The sequence below is a fragment of the Leiobunum rupestre genome, chromosome 2 (assembly GCF_980474605.1).
Source record: "Leiobunum rupestre chromosome 2, qqLeiRupe1.1.hap1, whole genome shotgun sequence".
In the NCBI taxonomy this organism is placed as follows: domain Eukaryota; kingdom Metazoa; phylum Arthropoda; class Arachnida; order Opiliones; family Sclerosomatidae; genus Leiobunum; species Leiobunum rupestre.
The window spans coordinates 81,509,888-81,537,578 of NC_143385.1; the positions used below are offsets into that span (position 1 = coordinate 81,509,888).

Sequence of the window (27,691 nt, forward strand, 5' to 3'; positions counted from 1 at the left end):
TCCGCTAATCTAAAAAAAATTAAATAACATTTTTTGAAATTTTTTAGGTATAAAGGTCACGACAGAGGACGTAAGAACATTTATTCTTTAAAAGAAGAAACTAAATGAAAAGGTCCATTACAACTCCAAAGTTTCTCTGGAAAGATGGCTTAAAGCACTATTCGATGAAAGCTTTTGAGTTTTTGTCAGTCGCCCTTCTGGGTGGTATTCAAGTCACTCGCAGTCAAGAACGAGATGATGTACCGAGTTTTATATGGTACAACAGCACTGGACAACAAAACTGGAATTATGGGTTTTAAGAAAGCCTCAGTATCCTGGTCAAGGGTTCCCTTCCTCGAGTCCTGCTCAGATAATCTTTCTTCAATTATTTTCGTATAAGGGGTTTACCAGTTGCTGCTGATGACCTACCAACTGGGTTTCAGAGGTGCCGGGTTCGTCCCGGGAGGAGGGCTGAACTCTGGAAGCGGTGTTTCATCTTGAGGAAACAGCGTGAACACTCCTTGGTTCAACTCGCAGCACAGCGGCGCCAACCATTACACGTACGCCAACTTGCTTTTCGAAGCTTTCTCGTCGTTCTCGCAGAGTTGGTCTACCAGTATGTCCTCCAGGAAGCAAGGCGCCGAGAAGACTTCAGCCCTGATCGACGGAGGACAAGTGGGTGAACACTGTCTCTAGTGAGTGTTGGGCAAGCCTGCGGTCAGTCCCCAAAACTCCACCCATTTCTCACCGTTGGTGGCCAGTTTCATTAAGTGAGCACGCAGCCGTCTCTTAATTGTTCCCTATAACAGCATTTGTTTTGTCCAAATATAGCGGTCGGCGAGGAAGTGCCCAACAAACTACAGTCATTGGTGACCGAATTCTCATTTGGACAATGGAAGTCCTTTCAGTCGTGTTTCAGGCGATTTGCTGGTTGCCAGTCAGCACCGTCACATTTGATGTCCAATGTCAATGGTGTTAACTTATAAAGCCTGTAACTATAACGTACGACATCTCTTTCGTGATTTCGAATAAAATACATTTTTATTTAAGTTTGCCGTAATCCATTTAATTTCCGATAACAGTGTGTAGTAAAGTTTTGGTGAGATTGCGGCCGTTAGTGGGTCTAGTGTAGCGAGAAAATTAACACCATTAAACGTATTCAGAATGTACCAATTAAAATATTTAACTAGGCCTACCTAGTATACCATTATTATATAGCATTTTGCGGAGAAAAACCCTTTTGGGACCTTTTCCGCATTAAGCTGAAAAGATCCTGTTAAGTATCGCTCCTTGTCGATTATTAATTCATTAAAACGGAGCACGTGTGAAATTGGAGTGACCAGGTTTGGAAAAACGACGCCTTAAATTCTGTACACCGATTACAGCCTTTGGTAGTGCTAAATCTGAAATCGATTGCGGAATAATTTTAGTAGAGTCATAGCTACAGGCTTGTACACCGATTACGGGTAGTGATTAGCTCCCACTAGCATGGTGACTGTGAATTCAATAAGCCTATTTCAATTTTATTTGGAGCATGCGTAAAACAATGTTTCTTTCGTGAAAGATGACGAAACTATTTCACCGTAGCGGTTCTCTCACTGCTAGTGAAGAGCCTTTAAGTTAAATATTAAAAAACTGAAATTGTTATGTGAGACTAAGGGTATAAAATTTAAAAGAGGTTTTACAACCATAAAATATAAAAATCCTAACACGTAGAACCTGCAAACTTGAACGTGAACCTTCAGCTTCATGTTTTGATGAATTAACAGTTCTATCATTCACAATTTCTTCCATACTTATACCTGTACTTGCATAACTATGAAATTGTAGTGAAAGTTCAAGTCTTTGCTTCTGAATCAATCCATTAAAAAAAACTTTGTGGTTTTCTTCCTAGGAATAGATAGAAACATACCGTAGTTACTATAGCTTCAATTTTACAATACAATTTTAAGTATAATATTAAACTTGTCTGTTTTTTACTTCTTTCATTAAGTCTGTCTGCCCTTTGCTTGGCTAATTCACGTTTTGTTTCCGGTATTGTTCTTCGTTGTGGTATATTTAACGATGGAATCCAATGGATCTGAAGGCTCCCAACCAGAATAGCCAGAGTTAAAATGTAAACAGCAAACTCTGGAGCTCGGTTAATAATTCTTTCCCAAAGTCAAGTTCTCGGTTTCGGAATACGAATCGAATTTCTGGCGTTAACACCGACCATGCTTCACCAAACCATACTTAATTTAATTACTATCAAGTTAAAGTTAACACTAAATATTCTCTATTGAAAATACAAGGCATGATTTCCAAGATGGCGTTATTACCCGGAAAATATCAAAACTCTACATAATATAGTTTTGGATAAAAATATCCGGTCAGATAACTTGTTGAGTAGCAGTTTTGTTATTTTGATACTTTCTAATAAATTGATATTTCATAACTTCGGGTAATACATGAAAAATATTTCAGAATTTCTGTTGCCAATATTTGGCAATTGTAATTTATGATTAGGTGTGTATGACTTAAGTTAAATTTCACTTAACTAATACTATTGGCTAATGGAATACCAAATGAAAAAATATTTTTTTTTATTTCCAATTATTTGACACCATCTTAGACAAATGTCCCCGTGCTATTTCTCAAATATAGTAATAGAAATATAAGCCATAACAATTTGGTTTTCTAAAATTTTTTGAGAAGTAGCGTTAAAGGCAATTGCACATAATTATTTTGAAGCCTACTGCATGGTTGTACTGGTTAACTAACAGTGAAGTGGGTTCAGCAATTTGAGTGCCAGCTTTTGTTCCAACTTTGCGCACCAAAAATGGCTTATTGAGGCTGCAGCACATGGGGTGATCACCCTGCCCTTGACTTAATTAAGTTATTACAAAATTTCTAAAATTGACAAAATTTACAATTATTTTACATTTATTAATTTTTACCCAAAAGTGACATCTTTCAAGTATGTATGAACGACTATCAGAACTTTTAGCAATTGAAACCAATGGGTTTTCCCGAGGGTTTTCCTTTAAAAAGTGGCGTAGAAAGTTTTAAAGAAAACGATGCTTGGTGCTCTCGAAATTATTGATACATTAGATAACAGTACTAAAGCAGTCGGCATCTTACATTATAATTTTATATTTTTAATTTCATTATCTGATCAATAGAAGGCCTTAGTCCTCTTACGATTTTAAAAAGCCCAGTTTTCAAATAAGATCATCCACAGGTTAAACTTTTTTTCACAACTTACGGACTATGCACCAAGGGTCGTGGGGAAAAATCATCGTGTGGATTTGAGTACATAAATTAGCAGATTTCAGTCCAATATTAAGTCCTTAGCTGTAATTCTTTTAAAACAGTGTTACCATCATCCTTAATTGGAAAAGTGAATGTTATTATGAAATAGAAATGATGGTAGTTGAGGCAATTAATTTCATCACAGTGTTATTATTGAAGTTTATCCTATCTGATAAAACAAGTTGGCAAGCCAAAATATACCTCTCCTCGGAAGAGTTTTTAATTTTAAATGAAGCGTAACTGTATCCGTGGTTCTGCGGTAGAACGCTCACCTGTCGTGCAAGAGGGCTCGGGTTCGAATCCCGGCCGATTATAAAATTATACTACACCCAATGACAAAAAGAGGGCGCTTTTGGAAAAACCTTTTCCCTGATTCTAAGAAACTGGGTACGCAGTGATTACGCTTTGCCCCGAAAATGCGAACGCGTTCGCAGGCCTGACATACAGACCCACAGACAGACACGGTGGTGGTACCACCCCTCCTAGGGTACAAAGTCCCCTCGGAGAGGTAAAAACCAAAAGGTTTTTCTCCGCGAAATGCTTTATATTTGAGGTATGCTCCGTAGTTAAATATTTTAATTGGTTCATTCAGAATACGTTTAATGGAGTTAATCCCTCGTTATCGCCCTCAATTTCTCGAAATCTTTATTACACCGTTAACAAAAATGATATTGAATATAGAATATTTAATTAAAAATTAATTTTATTCGAAATCACGAAGGAGACGTCTTACGTAATTATTACCGGCTTTAAAAATTTACATCGGACATCAACTGTGACGGCGCTGACTGGCAACCAGTAAATTGCCTGAAACACGACTGAAAGGACCTCCCTCGTCCAAATGAGAAGGTGGTCACCAAAAACTTCAGCTTGTTGGGCACTTCCTCGCCGACAGACCTATTTGAACAAAATAAATGCTGTTTTAGGGATCAATTCAGAGACGGTTAGGTGCTCACTTGATGAAACTGGCCACCAACGGTGAGAAATGGGTGAAGCGTTGGGGATTGACAGCATGTTCGCCCAACACTCGCTAGAGACAGTGTTAGTAGTATAGTACCGTATTCCTAGCCAAGCGCGGGGGGCTCAGCGTGCTTTCCCCCACGCGTCCACAGCTGCGTGACGGGGGGGAATGAAGCGGGGAATCGCGATTCCGCCCCCCCTCGGGCGCGTATCACGCGCGCGTGACCTGAATAATTAATGAGATTAACAGGTGTTAATTAGTTGACCTGTCAATCAACTAGAGTAGGTAAGCAAGTGTTTTAAAAAGGGTGAATATTAATGAGCGTGGATTACCGTTATGGGTCATTGACCTGTTAGATAGTAACATGTGTTTAGGATCAACAAGTAGTTATATTATATGTTTGAATATTAATTTTTGGCGGGAAAGTGTAAGCGTCGATCAACAAGTGGTTAAACTCTTTAGGTTTATTAATATACACTTGACATGATCTTGGCGGGGAAACGGGTATAGTTTGTACTCTATAGATCTATTACATGTTTGTATCTTTATAATTAACCGTTAGGGTTCATGACCTGGTAGCTATATGGTTGTTTAAGTTTTGGCGCGAATTTAACATGTGTTTCGGTTAGAAAAGCGCGGGAAATTGTAAGCGTCTATCCGAACAAGTGATCTCTTTTAGTGGATATTATATGGTTGAGCTTTTAGCATTTTGGCGAGAAAATTATTTAACATGTTCTGAAGACGGTTAGGAAGCGTCTTAAGTAATCTTAAGAAGAAAATATTAATGAGTTTTATAAGCTGTGTTTTAACGTTAGGAAGCGCGGTAAAAATGATTCACTTTTAATGACTGAACATAACGGGATAAAGCTTGTATCGTGTTATAACCTGTCATTCGTGGTCATCTTTATAGTGTCCCACCAGGGGTGTCTCATTGGGTAACAAGTTGTCCCTATATGGTTCGTTAATGATTATAGCAGCGTCACGTGACACGCACCATCTTATTTACGGTAATTGAAATGGGTCTTCCATAAAGATTGCTGGTGAAAGTTTAACATTTGTCAATGCTTCACCATTAGACTGGTATCTTTGGATTCGGGTAGAAGTTTCAAATATAAGTCACCCCTAATACGGGCACCTTTTTAACGGTTTTTAGGTTATTAATCTTTATGCACATAAAAAGTATAGACTCTTAAACGCGCCTTCCCGAAGCGCGGTAAAAATGATTCATATTTACAACACATAACGGGGTAAAGTTTGTAGGCTGGTTTCGAGTGGTCTCTCTTTTAGCGGTTGTTAGTCATTTTTGGCTGGAAAATTCATGTGTTTTGGCCGCCATCTTTAATGATTCATATTCAAACGGGTTCTGTGTATTGAAAAGGGTGTCCATCTCTGTTATTTTTAGGAAATTTGCCATATATACTTTAGATCAAGTTTGTTTTTAAACAAGTTGTCCCTAAAGGATTTTTATATATATATATATATTAACATAAAACGTCACATTAAAAGTCGGTAGATGGCTTGGGCCTAGCTTATGACATTGTAAATGCATCAAAAACTATATATTACCGTCACTTAACCTTTAAAAACGACGCGCGGGAAAGTTTGTGAAGTAATTAGGGAGTGGATATTTCAAGTTTTTTAAACATAGTCAATACGTTAATAACGGGGTAAAGATATTTGATAGGGGTTAAATCAACAAGTGGTCTTAAAAAGGAAATATTAATCAGTTTTATAAGCTGTGTTTTATTAACCGTTAGGAAGCCCGATAAAAATGACAATGGCTTAATATAAGTTTGTAACTCTCTTTTAGCGGTTATTATATGAACTCTTAGTAATTTGTAAAATTCACGTGATTTGGCCGCCATCTTTAATGTTGCATATTCAAACGGGTAGGGTGGCCATCTTTGTTATTGTTTTAGGAAATTTACCATATTTACGTCAATTTTTTAACGCTTTTTAAACAAGTTGTTCCTAACGGATTTTTATATCGTTACGTACCTAGATGACTTGAACTTGATTATTATGACATATGTATCATATATTACCGTCACGTAACTTTTAATAACGACGCAAGGGAAAGCTTTCTAATTTATATTGAATACATTGCCACTATACGAAATATTTACATAAATTAAACAAGGTCGGTTCGCGCTCGTGAAATTTAAATAAACGTAATAAGTAATTACATTGGTATAATAACAAACAAACCGGGTTTTAGTTCTGTAACAATTAATCTAGTTTACATCTAAAAAAACCAACTTATACCGTTGCTTATTTGAATAAAATTGATAATAAAACTTTTTTACAAAACTCAAAAATGAATAATACAATGTTATAAAATAATTTTCAGCTCTGAACCTGAAATTAAATGTGTTTGTCAAATTGTTATCACTTTTCTAAATTATCTTACATCCTTCTATGTTTAAAATAAAAAACTCTGATTTAAATTTAAGACTTTATTTATATTTTACAACATTTGTTGTTGACACAAAGGAACTATCGTTAATAACATTTAACACGCTATCAATAAAAACCACTAACTCGTCTATCGCCTTTAAGAATCCAGTTTTTGGGGGTCGTTCCAAATGCATTTCGTGAGAATTATGCTCTTTTTGAAAATATCTCATTCTTTGTGCAATCAAATCCATTTCAAGTTGACGATTCATTTTTTTCAAATTCTTTATTTATATGTTTAATCAGTTCATAGTCCTTGTTTTCTTTATAAGTCATTATTCCACAACAAAAACAAAGCGAAACTAGTTTGTGGTTAGTTCAGTACAGGTCGGACACAAAGGAATCTGATTACCGCTAACTATCTCTCTACGCCGTTAGCGCTCCTCTGATTACCGCGAACTATCTCTCTCTCTCCACGGCGTTAGCGCTCCTTTAAAGGAATGCTTTTCTCCGCGTTTATCTCCATTTTTAACGCTGTGATTTATTTAGAACAGGTGTTTAGCGGAGAATCCCCCGTTGCTATGGTGACCTCGGCGCGACGTTTATTTGAGTATCAACAAACTTAGCAAATAACCTCGCATGGTTTAAATGTTCTCCACTTAAATATACGTCGCTATCTATGGATATTTTCATTCGGATACATGATTACCTGATATGAAAACTGTACAAGTTTCAATTTTGGTTAAGTTGTCCCAAACAGGGAAAACCATTTTCGTGTAAAGTTAATCTAACAATGCCTCACGTACATAAATCGTTTAAATTGTTTTATATTACCGTACCATCGGTCTGGTCTAATAAGAAATCGAACATGTTTTGTTCGCGAAAGATAAGGAGAATGAGATTAAGAAACTATCATTTTTAATATTACCACTTCTATAATAAACTAAGGTAGTGCTTTGGGGTCCATACCGTTACTTAAACAAGTCGCTCCTATATGAACTTTTAAACGGTTATTCGTGTTAAACGTGTACATTGCATAAAACATTTACGACAACATATAACCAGTCGAACATGTCTGCGATTCTTTATAATTTTGCGTTAGTTTATCAATAATATCGTGTATATAAATTATAGTATTAAGAACTATACTTGTATTGAGCCGTTATAAATGTCGTAAAAATCTTTAATATTTAAATCTATCGTTAACTAGCTGTATATTATTCCGTGTTAACCAAGCGGCACGATGAATGTTTACGTAGCGGTTTAATAGACTTTAACATGTACGGTCCGTTAATTTTCGTAAGTGGTAGCGAAATTATGGGAGGGGCCACTACGTGAAAGAACGCTCATTCAATTTGTGAACCTTTAAAATGATTAATAGTTTTATTAAATGGGTAGCAGATATGGGCTTATAGTAATATTTACAGATTCTATTTAGATTTTAGAGTGGCAAATATTTACAGATTCTATTTAGATTTTAGAGTGGCAAATATTTACAGATTCTATTTAGATTTTAGAGTGGCAAATATTTACAGATTCTATTTAGATTTTAGAGTGGCAAATATTTACAGATTCTATTTAGATTTTAGAGTGGCATTGCCATTTCTCACCACCAGGGGTAAATTGAACTCTTATAAACGTTCGTTGTTTATTAAAGGACATTATAGTATTGCCATTTCTCACCACTAGGGGTAAATTGAACTCTTATAAACGTAACAAATAACGAACGTTACTTAATTCGTTGACCGAGGGTATTAAAGAGCATTATAGTTTCACCACCAGGGGTAAATTAAGAACTTAGGGGCAGCACACACTACCCTGATTGTAACGACTGTATTATTAATGTAAGCAATGTTTAAATACTTGACCATCGAATGTTCCTGTATGTTAGTTTAATGTTGATATTTCGGTTAATAATGCAGTAAAAAAGCTAAGCCTAACAAATACGTTGTCGTCAAAACTCGGACCAAAGCTATAACTTGTTTTTCTGTTATAATCTCCCGCGTATTAATTTGGTAATAATAATGGTTAAACGTATTTTATAGCGTCATATGAAATAACTTACTAGCAGGTGTTTTCGGTAACGAGTTTAGGGTGAACCCTATTTTGGACTATTTGGTACCGTTTGAGAGGCGGTATTATTGAACTATACTTGATAAGTTTAAATAAAGTTTAACATATTGGAAGAAATGCCTTTCTTCGAAGAGTACCCTTTAATAACGCTCGTCTGTTTAACTATATATTTGGTTTTTTTTCTTGTGCCAGGTGTTTTGAAAACCATAACCACTAGATAGCGGTTTTTAAGTTACCGCTAGGTGACGCTAGTTACAATTTACCGCTAGGTAACGACAGTGGCCGCTGCGTGACGCCGGTTACATTTTACGCGAGCTAAATTTTTAACCAGCTTTAAATACGTAAAAATGCACTTTGAAAGAAAAAGAATAGAGAGTTTCAACTAAAATTTTTCGGCAACCTTTTTAAATGTAAACGAGTTGGCAAACGCCGGCTTTTTTTACGTTGGGAATAAAAATATTGTCATGTGTTTCTGTTGTGATGGTTTGGTTAACGATTGGAAAGAGGGGAATGTACCTTTACTAATTCACATCCAACGGTTCCCGAATTGCAAATTTGTTCAGGATGAAACTACGGATAACATTCCCGTGCTACGCGAAACGAACGATTTTTGGAATTTAGGACCTATGCGATCTGAATTTCTGAGATTACAGTCGTTTAAGCATTTTCCGATTGATTACATAGACGTGAGAGATTTAGCACAAGCAGGTCTCTTCTACACGTATAACAAAGATTGTGTCAAATGCTTCTGTTGTGCTGGAGAGCTATTGGTTTGGGACAAGAACGATATTCCGATGGAAGAGCACGCTAAATATTACCCGAGATGTAAATTCGTTTTAAACCAGAACTGCGGTAATATACCATACGAGCATGATTCAAACCAAGCGCCCTATTCAAGCACTAACGAGAAGGCTCTGGTCTATAGCTTAATTACTCATGTCATTGAAACTCTATATCGGAAGAAATCTAGACCACTTTGTAGCATTTTATAATTTTCAACCAGAAACAATGAGTATTAAAATGTAGACGTTAAATCAATAAAACTTTGTGAGCGAGTGTCTTTCCCCTCGTTTTCATCATATTAAAACTGATATACGATAAGACTATTCTGAACGCGTTGGTAAGGAAAATTTAAATGATGTACAATTAATAAGCTATTTTCGTACGTTACGCATCGTCGCTAGGCCTAAAGTAGTGCCTGTCCTGAGGAGGCTTTTTTGAAAATATACTGAAACTATTATTATCATGGTTCCTCGTGTATATAATTTGCTAGTGTACACTAATTTTTCGTATGGTATAATAACAAAGAACACATTTACTAATAAAAAATTTATTTATAAAATGTTTTTCAAATATATTACATCATTTAAACAATGATCAATCAAATCCCTTACGTCAAATGGACAATAACCTATAAATTGTTCCAAAAAATCTTTTTCCACTTGGTGATCCTGAGAAATACGAAAGGCGGCGTAAATTTCTATAAAGACACAGGGAATTTGTCGCTTCTGTAATGGTTTATAAACCGCTTGAAATTTCGAAAAATTGTCGACCAAAACACTAAACATTAAGTCTATAACCGGTACGCTTTGCTTTAACAGACTTAACTGTTCATCTATACACACTTTAATTTCATTTAAAGCCAGAACTTGCGCTCTACTAAGTGATAGACTGGCTGATAAGTTTATTTCGTATTCCAAATATTTTTGAGTAAACGGCATTAAATTCCATGAAAATCTTCCTCCCGAACAAGAAACTTCGAAATTGTGTTCAAAAGTACAATCGGAATAAGGTTCGACGGTCGGAATTGGCAGATAAATCTTTTTTATTGTTGTTGAGTTTAGATTTTCAATGACTGAAGACCATTCTTTTGTAAGGGCGTCCCATGTTTCTAAGGAAATGTCCGTACTTTGGGCTCCATTAGAAATATATATACCTGGCTCTTTGTTAAATATTGATACGGTCACTACCAATTGAGTGGGTGAATGTAACGTCAGAGAAACTAAAATAAAATACGTGTTAAATAAAATTAAAGTTTAAAAAAAAAGTTTTAACGTACCCTTTTTAAAGGACATTGTATGAATAATCCACTTTTTGTTATCAATTCAACTGTAAAATTTTGTCCTTGTATAAAACGTGCAGGAATTTTTTAATAGCTCGCGGTTTAGCTTCCTCGGCAAAAAAAACTTTCTCTTTAAGCGAAACTCTCTCTCTCTGCGCTTTTCGGGGAACCTCGATGAATCGCTCTCTCTCTCCACGGCGGTGTGGCGCGCGTTTTTCTCTCACGCCGAGATAACCAGCTGGTGAAACTCCGCCTGAATGAGGGAGGCGTGTAAATTTATACCAAACGCTTTTGGGCCAAGTCCTCCTGCAAATTTTTTAAAATGTTAAATAACTACACATTTAAAATTTAGTGATACGTAACAATAAGTTTACCTCTTTTGATCAGTATGTTGCTTTATTTTAATACAACCTATTATACAATTTTTTATACATTTTTTATACAATTTTTTAAACAATTTTTTTTATACAATTTTTATACAACTTTTTTTTTTACAAAACGTGTTATAAGATAATTTTTAACTCGGAACCTAGAAATGGAAAATGGTATTAGAATTGTAATTATTTTTTCGGAACCAAATGTTTAACCGCCTTCTACGACGATAGTGATTCCCGGAGCTGTAATTAATATTTCAAATTAAAAATGAGAAACATGATAGTTTTGTTTTATAATTACCATTTCGAAGATCAAGCTCCCTAGGTTTGTTCGCTGGAGGTTCCGGGTTTTTCGGAGATGTGGTTGTTGGCGATTCAGTCGGGTCGTCCTGGTTCTCGGGATATATTTCTAGGGGATTACCCTCTATACTTTTTACATATGCGGCCACTTGCCTCGCCTTTTCATAGGCGCACACATTTCTGTAAAATAAGAAATACTATATATTTTCCTCGACAAAAGATGGTGGTCATTGATTCATACCGCATATGGTCGTTGTTAAAATGGTGAAATTCTCCCGGCTCTAGCTCTAATTCGGGGAAATTAGGACACTCGAATCTCGTGGCCACAATTATTCGATCTAAGTCGATAAAGTTTCCCAGGTACTCTTTCGTTTGCCTTTCTTTGACAATAACGTATTCGGCCAGTCGCGTTATATTTAAAACATGGCGATCGACGGCCTCAATATCGTATTGTCCCTGAGCCCTGGGAAGCTTATTGACATGGTTGCTAATCGCGTTCATTTTGCGGTTTGTATCCCCCGAAAAATTTTGAGCAGCCGGTGTTCGAAAAACAATGAGGTCTTCGTGACCATCCGAAGTTTTGTATCCAATCTGTAAGATTTATATGGAACTTTAAATATAATAATAATAATAATCAACTAGGCTAATACCCAAGGCACCACCCTAGGCCGAAGTCATCAAACGACTTTTGAAGCCATTAATTTAGGTGGCCGGGTTACACGCCCTGCCAACAGCTCCCTACACTAATTATTACAATAAATACTATATTAATTACTATATAAAACTTTAAAAAATTACCTCTTTTACTAAAAATCGTTTTGATGACGTATATTTATTTTTAGGCCAAATCATGGCAAAAAGAATGTGTACGGCTACAAACGATTCCCTAGAAGAAAAAACTAAGTATTTGTAACAATAAAAAAACACCTATAGAAACTTACATTTTTGTTACTCCGGGAAGGCTCACTAGGGTCAGGATTCCTAGATTCGGGCGACTTAGGAATATATATACTACCTAAAACCCCCTAGGGGGACGCGTTGGTTTTAAGAATAATGTGCAGGTGGTTAATTTTATTAAGCTAACGTAACTGAAAGTGTAAATGTAACTACTCTGACATTTTATAACCCCTAGCGGGACGCGTTGGAAACTCTAGCAGCTGTTTCTATTTCGTTGTAAACCATTTGGGTTTAATTTTCGTAACGGTTTTAATGTGCAGATGGTTAATTTTATTAAGCTAACGTAACTGAAAGTGTAAATGTAACATTCGACCACTTGTTTAAAAATGAAAAAGATGGCGGCGTTATCCAAGCATCCTAGCAATTACCAAACTCGGGATCACACTTTGAAATAAAAATGGATATTTTACTATCGCCGTCGCTATGAATGTACCTAATTCGTCACCTTTAGGTACCCAGTATTTCCAAAAGCATTTCGTGACTCCATTGGAAAATCCATTTGGAGATTTAGTTTCAGTTTTTTCAATTCTGTAGGCTTCCTTGAGCTTTCAACTTTTTTTCAACAGATCACGTGATATAAACTAAGTCACAAGTCGTAAATGATTTCATAGATGCGTTGTTGTTTTCATAAGCCAGCCGCTATGGGAAAGAGAAAGATGTCTCCGCTTAGAGTACCAAAGAAATGCTGGATCTGTGAGGAACGATACCAGTCCGTGAGAGGTTTCAAACATCATTTAATGACTCATTTATCTTGTAATAAAATAAAAGAAGAATCGGATCTGGCGTGTGATTGTGAGGCGAGTGAATCTCTCCATTATACCGAGCAAGAGGAAATGTCAGATGATAAAATTATCGATTATCTTAACGAACTTATTGTGGCATGTAAAAAGCGCGATGAAAGAATTGAATCATACGAGTCAACAAAAACTACATCTAACGTGGTTTTTCCCGCCGAATTCAAATTGCCGACTGAAAAGCAAATGGATGCTCTGATTTATTTTCAAGAATATTGTGAAACTAATCAAATTCCTAATATTAAAACCGTTGTAAAGAAATTGTGAATAAACGTTCTTTCTATTGAATTCATTGTTATTTTTAATAACATTTTAAAGGGACCGTATAAAGTACTTTTTAATTAAAGTAAACTAACAATGATTTTTTAGAACACTTACAGTTTAACACTTAAAATTTAATGTAAAGGCGGTATTAAAAAACTCGGATATATATTTTTTTACATTGATACTTTATTATAATATTTTTCGTTACACTTTGAAATTAAAAATATGTTTACGACTTTTGTAATATTGTTACATTTCCAACTTGGCATCCTCGAATAAATGGACACAAAAGAATTAAACGGCAATGAACTATTAACGGTATGTCTTCATCTTTCCATTCCTCAACCACCATTGCGCAAAAAGGGCATTAAACACTCGAGTCGTTCTTGAGCGAATAAAATCCCCAGGCGGCCAACTCTTCGGTTCCATATTTAACCCAGTTTTTAAAACTTAATAATCTTTCTTGTTCCGAAAACATTTTTAAAGACTCGTAAGAAAGCTCCTTTCGTATCGTAGGAAGGACACTTTCAAGTTCTATTCTCGCTGCTATATATTCCGCTTGAAGTTTTCGTTTCTTTTTTTCAATATATTTATACTTTTTAAAAGTGCCGTACACGGTTCGTTATTTTCCTTATCACTCATTATCCAACTGTCGTCCAATTTTGTTCCGTAAAATGAAATATGTAATTCTTGCTTCGTAGGGTTCACCCTAAACTCGTTACCGAAAACACCTGCTAGTAAGTTATTTCATATGACGCTATAAAATACGTTTAACCATTATTATTACCAAATTAATACGCGGGAGATTATAACAGAAAAACAAGTTATAGCTTTGGTCCGAGTTTTGACGACAACGTATTTGTTAGGCTTAGCTTTTTTACTGCATTATTAACCGAAATATCAACATTAAACTAACATACAGGAACATTCGATGGTCAAGTATTTAAACATTGCTTACATTAATAATACAGTCATTACAATCAGGGTAGTGTGTGCTGCCACTAAGTTCTTAATTTACCCCTGGTGGTGAAACTATAATGCTCTTTAATACCCTCGGTCAACGAATTAAGTAACGTTCGTTATTTGTTACGTTTATAAGAGTTCAATTTACCCCTAGTGGTGAGAAATGGCAATACTATAATGTCCTTTAATAAACAACGAACGTTTATAAGAGTTCAATTTACCCCTGGTGGTGAGAAATGGCAATGCCACTCTAAAATCTAAATAGAATCTGTAAATATTTGCCACTCTAAAATCTAAATAGAATCTGTAAATATTTGCCACTCTAAAATCTAAATAGAATCTGTAAATATTTGCCACTCTAAAATCTAAATAGAATCTGTAAATATTTGCCACTCTAAAATCTAAATAGAATCTGTAAATATTACTATAAGCCCATATCTGCTACCCATTTAATAAAACTATTAATCATTTTAAAGGTTCACAAATTGAATGAGCGTTCTTTCACGTAGTGGCCCCTCCCATAATTTCGCTACCACTTACGAAAATTAACGGACCGTACATGTTAAAGTCTATTAAACCGCTACGTAAACATTCATCGTGCCGCTTGGTTAACACGGAATAATATACAGCTAGTTAACGATAGATTTAAATATTAAAGATTTTTACGACATTTATAACGGCTCAATACAAGTATAGTTCTTAATACTATAATTTATATACACGATATTATTGATAAACTAACGCAAAATTATAAAGAATCGCAGACATGTTCGACTGGTTATATGTTGTCGTAAATGTTTTATGCAATGTACACGTTTAACACGAATAACCGTTTAAAAGTTCATATAGGAGCGACTTGTTTAAGTAACGGTATGGACCCCAAAGCACTACCTTAGTTTATTATAGAAGTGGTAATATTAAAAATGATAGTTTCTTAATCTCATTCTCCTTATCTTTCGCGAACAAAACATGTTCGATTTCTTATTAGACCAGACCGATGGTACGGTAATATAAAACAATTTAAACGATTTATGTACGTGAGGCATTGTTAGATTAACTTTACACGAAAATGGTTTTCCCTGTTTGGGACAACTTAACCAAAATTGAAACTTGTACAGTTTTCATATCAGGTAATCATGTATCCGAATGAAAATATCCATAGATAGCGACGTATATTTAAGTGGAGAACATTTAAACCATGCGAGGTTATTTGCTAAGTTTGTTGATACTCAAATAAACGTCGCGCCGAGGTCACCATAGCAACGGGGGATTCTCCGCTCAACACCTGTTCTAAATAAATCACAGCGTTAAAAATGGAGATAAACGCGGAGAAAAGCATTCCTTTAAAGGAGCGCTAACGCCGTGGAGAGAGAGAGATAGTTCGCGGTAATCAGAGGAGCGCTAACGGCGTAGAGAGATAGTTAGCGGTAATCAGATTCCTTTGTGTCCGACCTGTACTGAACTAACCACAAACTAGTTTCGCTTTGTTTTTGTTGTGGAATAATGACTTATAAAGAAAACAAGGACTATGAACTGATTAAACATATAAATAAAGAATTGAAAAAAATGAATCGTCAACTTGAAATGGATTTGATTGCACAAAGAATGAGATATTTTCAAAAAGAGCATAATTCTCACGAAATGCATTTGGAACGACCCCCAAAAACTGGATTCTTAAAGGCGATAGACGAGTTAGTGGTTTTTATTGATAGCGTGTTAAATGTTATTAACGATAGTTCCCTTGTGTCAACAACAAATGTTGTAAAATATAAATAAAGTCTTAAATTTAAATCAGAGTTTTTTATTTTAAACATAGAAGGATGTAAGATAATTTAGAAAAGTGATAACAATTTGACAAACACATTTAATTTCAGGTTCAGAGCTGAAAATTATTTTATAACATTGTATTATTCATTTTTGAGTTTTGTAAAAAAGTTTTATTATCAATTTTATTCAAATAAGCAACGGTATAAGTTGGTTTTTTTAGATGTAAACTAGATTAATTGTTACAGAACTAAAACCCGGTTTGTTTGTTATTATACCAATGTAATTACTTATTACGTTTATTTAAATTTCACGAGCGCGAACCGACCTTGTTTAATTTATGTAAATATTTCGTATAGTGGCAATGTATTCAATATAAATTAGAAAGCTTTCCCTTGCGTCGTTATTAAAAGTTACGTGACGGTAATATATGATACATATGTCATAATAATCAAGTTCAAGTCATCTAGGTACGTAACGATATAAAAATCCGTTAGGAACAACTTGTTTAGAAAGCGTTAAAAAATTGACGTAAATATGGTAAATTTCCTAAAACAATAACAAAGATGGCCACCCTACCCGTTTGAATATGCAACATTAAAGATGGCGGCCAAATCACGTGAATTTTACAAATTACTAAGAGTTCATATAATAACCGCTAAAAGAGAGTTACAAACTTATATTAAGCCATTGTCATTTTTATCGGGCTTCCTAACGGTTAATAAAACACAGCTTATAAAACTGATTAATATTTCCTTTTTAAGACCACTTGTTGATTTAACCCCTATCAAATATCTTTACCCCGTTATTAACGTATTGACTATGTTTAAAAAACTTGAAATATCCACTCCCTAATTACTTCACAAACTTTCCCGCGCGTCGTTTTTAAAGGTTAAGTGACGGTAATATATAGTTTTTGATGCATTTACAATGTCATAAGCTAGGCCCAAGCCATCTACCGACTTTTAATGTGACGTTTTATGTTAATATATATATATATATAAAAATCCTTTAGGGACAACTTGTTTAAAAACAAACTTGATCTAAAGTATATATGGCAAATTTCCTAAAAATAACAGAGATGGACACCCTTTTCAATACACAGAACCCGTTTGAATATGAATCATTAAAGATGGCGGCCAAAACACATGAATTTTCCAGCCAAAAATGACTAACAACCGCTAAAAGAGAGACCACTCGAAACCAGCCTACAAACTTTACCCCGTTATGTGTTGTAAATATGAATCATTTTTACCGCGCTTCGGGAAGGCGCGTTTAAGAGTCTATACTTTTTATGTGCATAAAGATTAATAACCTAAAAACCGTTAAAAAGGTGCCCGTATTAGGGGTGACTTATATTTGAAACTTCTACCCGAATCCAAAGATACCAGTCTAATGGTGAAGCATTGACAAATGTTAAACTTTCACCAGCAATCTTTATGGAAGACCCAATTCAATTACCGTAAATAAGATGGTGCGTGTCACGTGACGCTGCTATAATCATTAACGAACCATATAGGGACAACTTGTTACCCAATGAGACACCCCTGGTGGGACACTATAAAGATGACCACGAATGACAGGTTATAACACGATACAAGCTTTATCCCGTTATGTTCAGTCATTAAAAGTGAATAATTTTTACCGCGCTTCCTAACGTTAAAACACAGCTTATAAAACTCATTAATATTTACTTCTTAAGATTACTTAAGACGCTTCCTAACCGTCTTCAGAACATGTTAAATAATTTTCTCGCCAAAATGCTAAAAGCTCAACCATATAACATCCACTAAAAGAGATCACTTGTTCGGATAGACGCTTACAATTTCCCGCGCTTTTCTAACCGAAACACATGTTAAATTCGCGCCAAAACTTTAACAACCATATAGCTACCAGGTCATGAACCCTAACGGTTAATTATAAAGATACAAACATGTAATAGACCTATAGAGTACAAACTATACCCGTTTCCCCGCCAAAATCATGTCAAGTGTATATTAATAAACCTAAAGAGTTTAACCACTTGTTGATCGACGCTTACACTTTCCCGCCAAAAATTAATATTCAAACATATAATATAACTACTTGATGATCCTAAACACATGTTACTATACTATCTAACAGGTCAATGACCCATAACGGTAAAACAATACCACGCTCATTAATATTCACCCTTTTTAAAACACTTGCTTACCTACTCTAGTTGATTGACAGGTCAACTAATTAATTATTCAAAACAGCTGTTAATCTTATTAATTATTCAGGTAAAGCGCGTGACACGCGCCCGAGGGGGGGCGGAATCGCGATTCCCCGCTTCATTCCCCCCGTCACGCAGCTGTGGACGCGTGGGGGAAAGCACGCTGCGCCACCCGCGCTTGGCTAGGAATACGGTACTATACTACTAGTGTTCTTAAAACACTGTTCTCCCACTTGTCCTCCGTGGATCAGGGCTGAAGTCTTCTCGGCGCATTGCTCCCGGGAGGACATACTGGTAGAACATCTCTGCGAGAACGACGAGAAAGCTTCGAAAAGCAAGTTGGCGTACGAGTAATGGTTGGCGCCACTGTTATGCGTGTTCAACCAAGGAGTGTTCATGCTGTTTCCTTAAGATGAATCGCCACTAACAGAGTTCAGCACTCCTCCCGGGACGAACTTGGCACCACGGAAACCAGGTTGGTAGGTCATGAGCTGCAACAGTTAAGCCCCTTATACGAAAGGAAGGGAACCCTTGACTAGGATACTGGGTTTTTTTTTGAACCCCATTATTCCAGTGTTTTTGTCCAGTGACTGAAAAAAACACAAAGAGCCCTCTTCGAATTATCAGATTTCTTCGAATTGTTCTTTTGAGGCATCTTTCCAGATAAACTTTGGAGTTGTAATGGACCTTTTTATTTAGTTTCTTCTTTTAAAGAATAAATGTTTTACGTCCTCTGTCATGACCTATATGTCTAAAAAAATCCAAGATTTTTTATTTACATAAAATTCTAGATTAGCGGAAATATGAAATGCAAGATAAATGTTTAAAAATATTGAACTTTAACCTTTTAACTTTAAATATAAAAGAACAATGTTATCATATTAGTTCACCGTAACAATCGTAGAAGTTCCAGAATCAACAACGGACTCTTTGTACCTATAGTAAACAATGATTTGGTCGTGTTTTATTGTGTTTGCGGTTGGAGAAGTGTGGGCTGCTGAGCGTTTTCCAGGTGAGATTTTCAGTGATTTTGGAATTTAAACCATTTTTATGGAGAGTTTTAAAAATAATTTAAATTAAGAAGTAATTGTAAGTTTCAGCTGGGGTAAGTGAGTTTCGGTACAACTTGCATCATGAGTCAAAAGCAAATCGGCCGAGTAACAACGAGAAGGTCATGAAAGTAATTTAAACTTAATTATGCATCTGCATGGGCTGTACTAAAATAATGAACCATGAATTTAAAAAACTAATACACAGGTAGATCCTGCTCCTTGGTTGTCGTCGAGAGTGTGCTGCTGGGATGGCACTTCTTGGCCAATGTCACCTTCTCCCAAGTTGCCAACATTTCCGACATTCAAACCGATGCCAGCTTTCCCTAAACCTTTCGTTCCATCGGTCACTGTTCTCACCTGATCTCCCTTGAAGACAGAATCGGGCCAGTCTCCCACCTTAAATTTGTTGCAACTGACCTTGAGGTTCCCAACGTACCCGCCGTTCAAACCAATGCCTCCGATCAAATACCCAACCTGGACCCAAGGATTTCTGACACTGGCTCCTTGGAATACTGCGTCATGGAACTATTCTTGGCCGATTCTGACATATCCCCCGTTTAAGCCCCTACCTCGGAGCATCGTCTTTCAACTGCCTTACTATCCTCAGCTCCAATACGATGCAATACCAAATGACTTTCCAGTCCCATGTTCTTGCATGGACCCGCTTTCGTTAACGTTCCTTCCTCGAAAACCAGAAGTTGGGAAATTTCACGTAAATAACATCGTGCCTCAAGGTGACGCTGAGGAATACAATAATTGGGTGCTTAATTATTTTAATAAACTCTGTTAACCAAAGATACTCGGGGGTATTCTGCAGACTTTCCTAGGAAAGTTGTGACACGCCTTCTTTCTTCTTGAGATTTCATTGGGCGCGAAATCACATGTCTCATTACGTCCACAGGGACCGTACAAATTCGACCCCTTCGCTCCGATTGGTTGTCGTTACGTCAGATAATGACACAACGTAAGTGTGAGGCAATAATCGCCATCTATGTGACCCCGAAGGACAAAGTTCAGTTCAGTTCAGCAGCCAGATTCAGCGGGCCCGTGGTTAAGAGTTCTCATTGGCTGAAGTGGTCGTGACGTATGCCTATTGTAATTGGCTCCTGAAAATTGAAGCGGGAAAGGTTTCCCCCGGGAATTTGCCGTTATCTCTGACGCTATTCCGGGTAAAAGAACTTTTAGCTTGGAGGCGCCTTCTGTCTTTGAGCGCGAAAACTAACATCATAAAAATTCGAACGGAAGTGAGTTTATCAAAAGGTCACGGTCAACCGGAAAGAGTGCTGAAGGTCAATTTAAATTTCAAAATAGCGTGTGAAGCTGTGGAAAATGTCACCCGAACGTGTGTGCTAGTGTGGTGTATTAATTAATTTGTATGTCGATAAAAATTATATGTAAACCGTAATTTACACGATCTGGACGTTGAAAAATTAGGTATGGTGTGCAAAGAACTTAATTAGTCTAAGAAATAAACCTTATAACAAGTGTACTTCTCTTACTTTTGCAGATGAAACTTCTTCGGCTTGCAAAAATGGATCTTAATTTGTTTAAAATAAGGCAAGGGTTACAGGCCTACACTAATGCACGACTTCCAGTAACCTGAAACCTTCAAATATACCTTCTTCTTAAAAATTTGCACTTCATACCTACTTTTTCAACGTCCAGATCGTGTAAATTACGGTTTACATATAATTTTTATCGACATTTTTACAAATTAATACACCACACTAGCACACACGTTCGGGGGACATTTTCCACAGCTTCACACGCCATTTTGAAATTTAAATTGACTTTCAGCATTCTTTCGAGTCTTTCCGGTTGACCGTGACCTTTTGATAAATTCACTTCCGTTCGAATTTTCATGATGTTAGTTTTCGCGCTCAAAGACAGAAGGCGCCTCCAAGCTAAAAGTTCTTTTACCCGGAATAGCGTCAGAGATAACGGCAAATTCCCGGGGGAAATCATTCCCGCTTCAAATTCCAGGAGCCAATTACAATAGGCATACGTCACGACCACTTCAGCCAATGAGAACTCTTAACCACGGGCCCGCTGAATCTGGCTGCTGAACTGAACTGAACTTTGCCCTTCGGAGTCACATAGATGGCGATTATTGCCTCACACTTACGTTGTGTCATTATCTGACGTAACGACAACCAATCGGAGCGAAGGGGTCGAATTTCTACGGTGCCTGTGGACGTAATGCGACATGTGATTTCGCGCCCAATGAAATCTCAAGAAGAAAGTTGAAAGAAAGAAGGCGTGTCACAACTTTCCTAGGAAAGTCTGCAGAATTCCCCCGACTCATTTACTTTATCCTCTTTTTAAGAGTCAAATCCAAGGAGTCAGCGAAGATATTCCGTATGTTAAAATTAACGTAACTTCCGTTGATGTGAATGGCAGCCCCCACAAATCCGTGAACATCGAGGTCCCAAGTCAGTCGATTTCTAGCACCCAACTCTTCGACGTCGGGAATACGGAAACGGTCAATAACGTCACGGTCGTGGTCCTCAATAACTGCGAGAAAGCCAAGTCTGATGTACAAAGCGCCGAAAAGAGCGCTTTCAATTACGTTCCTTCAAAGAACCAAGACAAACTAGAAAATGGTGTGGATGACGTTGAATTAACGTTACTCCAGCAGGTTTCTTTACTTGACAACGAAAACCTGTATTTGTTAAGTAAGCAAAACTTGTTTTTTCGTGATAATGAAAGGGTGTTTATAATTGTCTTTTTAAAGGCAATGATCAACACAGCGCCTCACCTTTAAATAAAGACAGCCTGGCCACTGTCATAAGTTCCTTGAAGCCTGATGGCATAACCGGGGCTGCTAATAACTTTCCTGTTGATATCTTTCAAATGTTTGGAATGCCTGCGGTGAAGAAATCTCAATTGACTAAGCAAGCGCTTCAAGCTACTCCTGGTGAGGGTGGTTCGGAGAAACCTGTATTCGCGACTAATATGCTGAATGATAAAGCCTTCGAAGCAAGACAGCAATCCAGTGCAGTGTCACCCCAGGCGCCCAACTCCGCCAGTAGTGGCAGTGATTCTGTGGCGAGTCAAGTCACTATTCCCGGAAGTGTCGGAGTTGAAGACTTCAGACCCAGTGCGTCGTCGACTGTGGAGCCTTCTTTGCCGGAAACGACCACTAATTCAACTACGACAGTATAGTAACTTTATTTGGACTAAATTATTGAAATAGTTTTAATTTAAAGATGACCATCCTGATTGGGTATGTTTTTGTAAATATTAAAAGAGTGGTTTTAAAATAAACACAATTTTTGTGTAAGAATATTACGCCGTCAAATTGCATTTTTAGAAATATGTCAAATAATCCGAACTTGGGGAACTAGCACCTTATCATATTTCGGGTGACCACATTTTATATAGTTTTCACAACAGAAAATAGGGGAGCGTGTAGACTTGTTTGAGGGGCAAAAATTATTGTCAAGAATAGCTGTCAGCCCCCCCCCCCCTCCAGCAGAAGCCCCTTCACATTTTCATGAGCATCTCGTTATTTTGTTACCGTGCGCTCAAAAAATAGTTAATTTACTCGGTTTTAAACTAAAATTAAAAACTATTGTTTTACATAATATATTTAACTTATATATTATATTTGTAATCAAAAGGCGTATTAAAAGTAAATTAATATTTTCAAATACGAAATTTAGATCAAAGGGATATTTCGTCACGTGTTAGCTGAACTTTGTACAAGTCTGCCTGCCTGGAGTTTTAGTGACCAAAGAATTTGATTAGGGACGGGGCGCAGAATAGAAAACCCAATTGTACATACAACTATACGTTTAGGGGAGGGGGTACTGGTAACGCCACTGCTTAAAATTGGGAAATACCTTATCTTTCGATCGATAACATAGTGCTGATTGGAACTAGGCAATTCAATTGAGCCAAAACTCCGTTTTGATTCGAGATCATATTCCACATACATAGTTTGCATCCCTACGTCATCAATGACGCAGTTCCAAGTATAGATATAAGAACCAAGAATAAATATTTAATTTGAGCAATAATGAACGGTTCTTTGCCGCCATTTTGAAGGTGTAGATTTCTTAGTAAAACGGGAGGGTTAACAGTTTCAATCGTCTGTTTGCGGATTTTAAATATTTTCAAATGATTAAGGATTTATTTTCACGTTTAAAATGGTTATCTGCCTGGTTAAAAATTGTTCGAGTAGTTCAATTACCAAGGGAGAGCGGAAATTGTTTATTTTATTCGATAGTGAAGGTAATTGTAAAAAGGATGACCGCAAAGGCCTAACTTTGATAAGCTTTGTTAACTTCTTTTCGTAGATATTTCTGTCGTAAATTGATATTTTATTTAAATAACCCGGCCTTAGAATCTTATCTGGCTTTGTTTAGGGCCCATTTAAAATTTTAAAGCATAAATCTAATACGTTTTGTAGCTTTGACGAGATTACCAACAAAATGGCTACCTATTTAGTAGCTACGCGCGAAATGGTTTAAATTTTTGATCGTCCTCCCAGTTTCCTTGGAGACCATAGGCCCCTCCCTTCGGTGCAAACTATGAATTGGTTGATTTCAGTAAAAAAATTAACCTAACGCTCAGTGATCCCTGGTGGCGTAAACTGGCGACACACCACTTACGTTGGTCAAATTTGACTGAAATTTAAATTATCTTCATGGCCGACATTTTGAAAATATTCAATGTACGCTTAATTAAAACATCCCCAAAGAAATCACCAAGAAGTAATATTTCCGAGAACCAGGACACGCAAATTATAGTTTAAATCGTGCTTTTTGAAGTATTGGAAGCTTTATCACACCCACACCACCCTCGACTACTTTTAAAACTCAAAAACGTACTAACCACGTACGAAAACGTAACGAACGCCAGAGTCTAAAATATTTGCCCTTTTGGTCATTCTTAAGAACAAGGAATATTTCATTGGTTCCAATAAGCAAGACAATTCTAGTGAGCGAGAATTGACATCACAGCTGAGAAAAGAAGAGCCTGTAACAAGAAATTGTGCAGTTTAATGATTGCTGGCCTCAACGAGCTTTTCTGCACGCGCTCACAATGACGGATAGGCCAAAAGCAAGATTTTCGCCCTAGCTAGGTTTCCTCTTAAAACCAAAAGCAAATAGGCAAGAGTGTAGCTCTTAAAACAAAAATGACCTTTCCCTTCGCTTGATACATTGTTTAAGGGACTCAATCTTTTCAAACTCCCCGCCTAAAGACGCGCCTAAGTCATGGGACCCCAACGTGACGTCATTCTTCCAAATCTAAAACTAAAGAACCAAACAATAAACTATCTCCAAATACGCTCTGGCCTTTGCTCGGGCCAAGTCTATAAATAATTATTTAAGTGTTACACGGTTTGTTTAACGCAACACTGTTTTGTAGTATTTTTATTATGCTCCTGTAAATACCACTTTCGTTCAACTCAACAACATTTATTTATTAATCAAAATGACTAAGTTTATTAAGATTCCGCGCGTTGCCATAAGCCGTAAAACGGTAAAACTCCAGGCAGGCAGACTTGTACAAAGCTTAGCTTACACGTCACGAAATATCCCTTTGATCTAAATTTCGTATTTGAAAATATTAATTTACTTTTAATATGCCTTTTGATTACAAATAAAATATAAAAGTTAAATATATCATAAAACAATAATTTACTCGGTTTTAAACTAAAATTAAAAACTAATTATTTTTTGAGCGCACGGTATCAAAATGACGAGCTCATGAAAATGTGAAGGGGCTTCTGCTGGAGGGGGGGGGGCTGACAGCCATTCTTGACAATAATATTTGCCCCTCAAACAAGGCTACACTCTCCCCTATTTTCTGTTGTTAAAACCACAAAAAATAATGGTGACCCGAAATACGATAAGGTGCCAGTTCCCCAAATTCGTCGGATTATTTCACATACTTATAAAAAATGCAATTTGGCGGCGTAATATTTTTATACAAAAATCGTGTTTATTTTAAAATAATTCTGTATTATATTTACAATAAAATACCCAATCAGGATGGTCAAATTTAAATTAAAACTATTTCAAAAATTTAGTCCAAATAAAGTTACTATACTGTCGTAGTTGAATTAGTGGTCGTTTCCGGCAAAGAAGGCTCCACAGTCGACGAAGCACTGGGTCTGGAGTCTTCAACTCCGACACTTCCGGGAATAGTGACCTGACTCGCCGCAGAATCACTGCCACTACTGGCGGGGTTGGGCGCCTGGGTTGTAGAACCACCTTCGGAATCTTCAGTCTTAGGGGGCGACACTGCACCGGATTGCTGTCTTGCTTCGAAGGCTTTATCATTCACCATATTAGTCGCGAATACAGGTTTCTCCGAATTACCCTTCACAGGAGTAGCTTGAAGCGCTTGCTTAGTCATTTGAGATTTCTTCACCGCAGGCATTCCAAACATTTGAAAGATATCAACAGGAAAGTTATTAGCAGCCCCGGATATGCCATCAGGCTTCAAGGAATTTATGACAGTGGCCAGGCTGTCTTTATTTGAAGTTGAGACGCTATGTTCGTCATTGCCTTTAAAATCATAAATATAATTTCTAAACCTTTCCTAAGCATAAAACAAACAGTTTGAACTTACTTAACATATACAGCTTTTCGTTGTCAAGTAAAGTAACTTGTTGGAGTAACGCAGACAGAAGCTCTGTTATTTCGCCGTCGTCCACACTATTTTCTTGTTTGTCCTGCTTCTTAGAAGGAACGTAATTAAAAGCGCTCTTTTCGGCGCATCGCACATCAGACTTGGCTTTCTCGCAATTATTGAGGACCACGATCGTGACGCTATTGACCGTTTCCGTATTTCCGACGTCGAAGAGTTGGGTGCCAGAAATTGATTGACTTGGGACCTCCATGTTCACGGAATTGTGATCGCTGCCATTTACATCAATGGAAATTACGTTAATTTTAACATACGGAATATCTTCGTTGACTCCTGGGATTTTACTCTAAAAGAAGAGGATAAAGTTAATGAGTTTCTCTGGTTAACAGAGTTTATTAAAAATAATGAAGTACCCAATTATTGTATTCCTCAGCGTCACCTTGAGGCCCGATGTTATTTACGTGAAATGTCCCAACTTCTGGTTTTCGAGGAAGGAACGTTAACGAAAGCGGGTCCATGCAAGGACACTTGACTGGAGAGTCATTTGGTATTGCATCATATTGGAGCTTAGGATAGTAAGGCAGTTGAAAGACGGGGCTCAGAGGTAGGGGCTTAAACGGGGGATAGGTCGGAATCGGCCAAGAATAGTTCAATGACACGGTATTCCAAGGAGCCAGTGTCGGAAATCCTTGGGTCCAGGTTGGGTATTTGATCATAGGCAAAGGTTTGAACGGCGGGTACGTTGGGAACCTCAAGGTCAGTTGCGGCAGATTTAAGGTGGGAGACTGGCCCGATCCTGTCTTCAAGGGAGCCCAGGTGGGAAGAGTGACCGATGGAACGAACGGTTTAGCAAAAGCTGTTATCGGTTTGAATGGCGGTAATGTTGGCAACTTGGAAGAAGGTAACATTGGCCAAGAAGTGCCATCCCAGCAGCACACTCTCGATGACAACCAAGGAGCAGGATCTACCTGTGTATTATTTTTTAAATTCGTGGTTTATTATTTGAGTACAGCCCAGATGCATGATTAAGTTTTAATTACTTTATTGATCTTCTCGTTGTTACTCGGCCGATTTGCTTTTGACTCATGGTGCAAGTTGTACATAAACTCACTTACCCCAGCTGAAATTTACAATTATTTCTTAATTTAAATTACTAATTTTTTAAAACTATCGATAAAATGGTTTAATTTCCAAAATCACTGAAAATATCACCTGGAAAACGCTCAGCAGCCCAAACTTCTCCAACCGCAAACAGAATAAACCACGTCCCAATCATTGCATACGTTAGATGCAAAGAGTCCGTTGTTGCCTCTGGAACTCCTACGATTGTTATGGTGAACGAATATGATAACATCGTTCTTTTATATTTAAAGTTAAAAGGTTAAAGTTCAATATTTTTAAACATTTATCTTGCATTTCATACTTCCACTAATCTAGAATAAAAAATCTTGGAATTTTGTAGACATATAGGTCATAACAGAGGACGTACAAACATTTATTCTTTAAAAGAAGAAACTAAATAAAAAGGTCCATTACAACTCCAAAGTTTCTCTGGAAAGATGCCTCAAAAGCACAATTCTAAGAAATCTGATAATTTGGTGAGGGCTCTTTGAGTTTTTGTCAGTCACCCTTCTGGGTGTTATTCAAGTCACTCTTAGTCAAC

General features: G+C 36.8%; 5 protein-coding genes across 12 annotated transcripts in view; 2 read left to right on the plus strand and 3 right to left on the minus strand.

Annotated features, from left to right (window-relative positions):
- Window positions 1–27,691, plus strand: part of LOC149959506 (uncharacterized) — a 140,759-nt gene that overhangs the window by 93,738 nt on the left and 19,330 nt on the right. For 2 of the 5 annotated variants that reach the window (XM_090166458.1, XM_090166459.1), the window contains one exon: window positions 22,160–22,351. The exons of the other annotated variants lie outside the window; for them this stretch is intronic. In XM_090166458.1, coding sequence (XP_090022584.1) covers window positions 22,160–22,351 — 192 coding nt within the window. The remainder of the gene's footprint in view (window positions 1–22,159; window positions 22,352–27,691) is intronic. 5 annotated transcript variants of the gene reach the window in all.
- The window catches only part of LOC149959509 (uncharacterized), a 337,839-nt gene that overhangs the window by 63,415 nt on the left and 246,733 nt on the right, over window positions 1–27,691 (minus strand). The window lies entirely within an intron of this gene.
- LOC149959513 (uncharacterized) lies at window positions 2,587–18,792 on the minus strand. The gene is made up of 5 exons (XM_090165263.1): window positions 18,576–18,792; window positions 4,227–4,296; window positions 4,032–4,167; window positions 2,715–2,834; window positions 2,587–2,655 (listed from the first exon to the last, which is right to left on the minus strand). Exons 1-5 carry the CDS (start codon window positions 18,769–18,771, stop codon window positions 2,587–2,589), a joined length of 591 nt encoding a protein of 196 aa, XP_090021389.1. The 5' UTR covers window positions 18,772–18,792.
- LOC149959514 (uncharacterized) lies at window positions 19,262–19,796 on the plus strand. 2 transcript variants are annotated; one of them, XM_090166479.1, is made up of 3 exons: window positions 19,262–19,385; window positions 19,468–19,553; window positions 19,631–19,796. In XM_090166479.1, exons 1-3 carry the CDS (start codon window positions 19,322–19,324, stop codon window positions 19,784–19,786), a joined length of 306 nt encoding a protein of 101 aa, XP_090022605.1. In that variant the 5' UTR covers window positions 19,262–19,321; the 3' UTR covers window positions 19,787–19,796. The 2 variants fall into 2 exon arrangements, with proteins under 2 accessions (XP_090022605.1, XP_090022606.1); XM_090166480.1 differs by having other exon boundaries at window positions 19,267–19,385; window positions 19,474–19,553.
- Window positions 25,358–27,348, minus strand: LOC149959515 (uncharacterized). Of its 2 annotated transcripts, none has more exons than XM_090166461.1 (5): window positions 27,241–27,348; window positions 27,069–27,148; window positions 26,442–26,996; window positions 26,011–26,374; window positions 25,358–25,946 (listed from the first exon to the last, which is right to left on the minus strand). In XM_090166461.1, exons 1-5 carry the CDS (start codon window positions 27,302–27,304, stop codon window positions 25,480–25,482), a joined length of 1,530 nt encoding a protein of 509 aa, XP_090022587.1. In that variant the 5' UTR covers window positions 27,305–27,348; the 3' UTR covers window positions 25,358–25,479. The 2 variants fall into 2 exon arrangements, with proteins under 2 accessions (XP_090022587.1, XP_090022586.1); XM_090166460.1 differs by having other exon boundaries at window positions 27,069–27,154; window positions 27,241–27,340.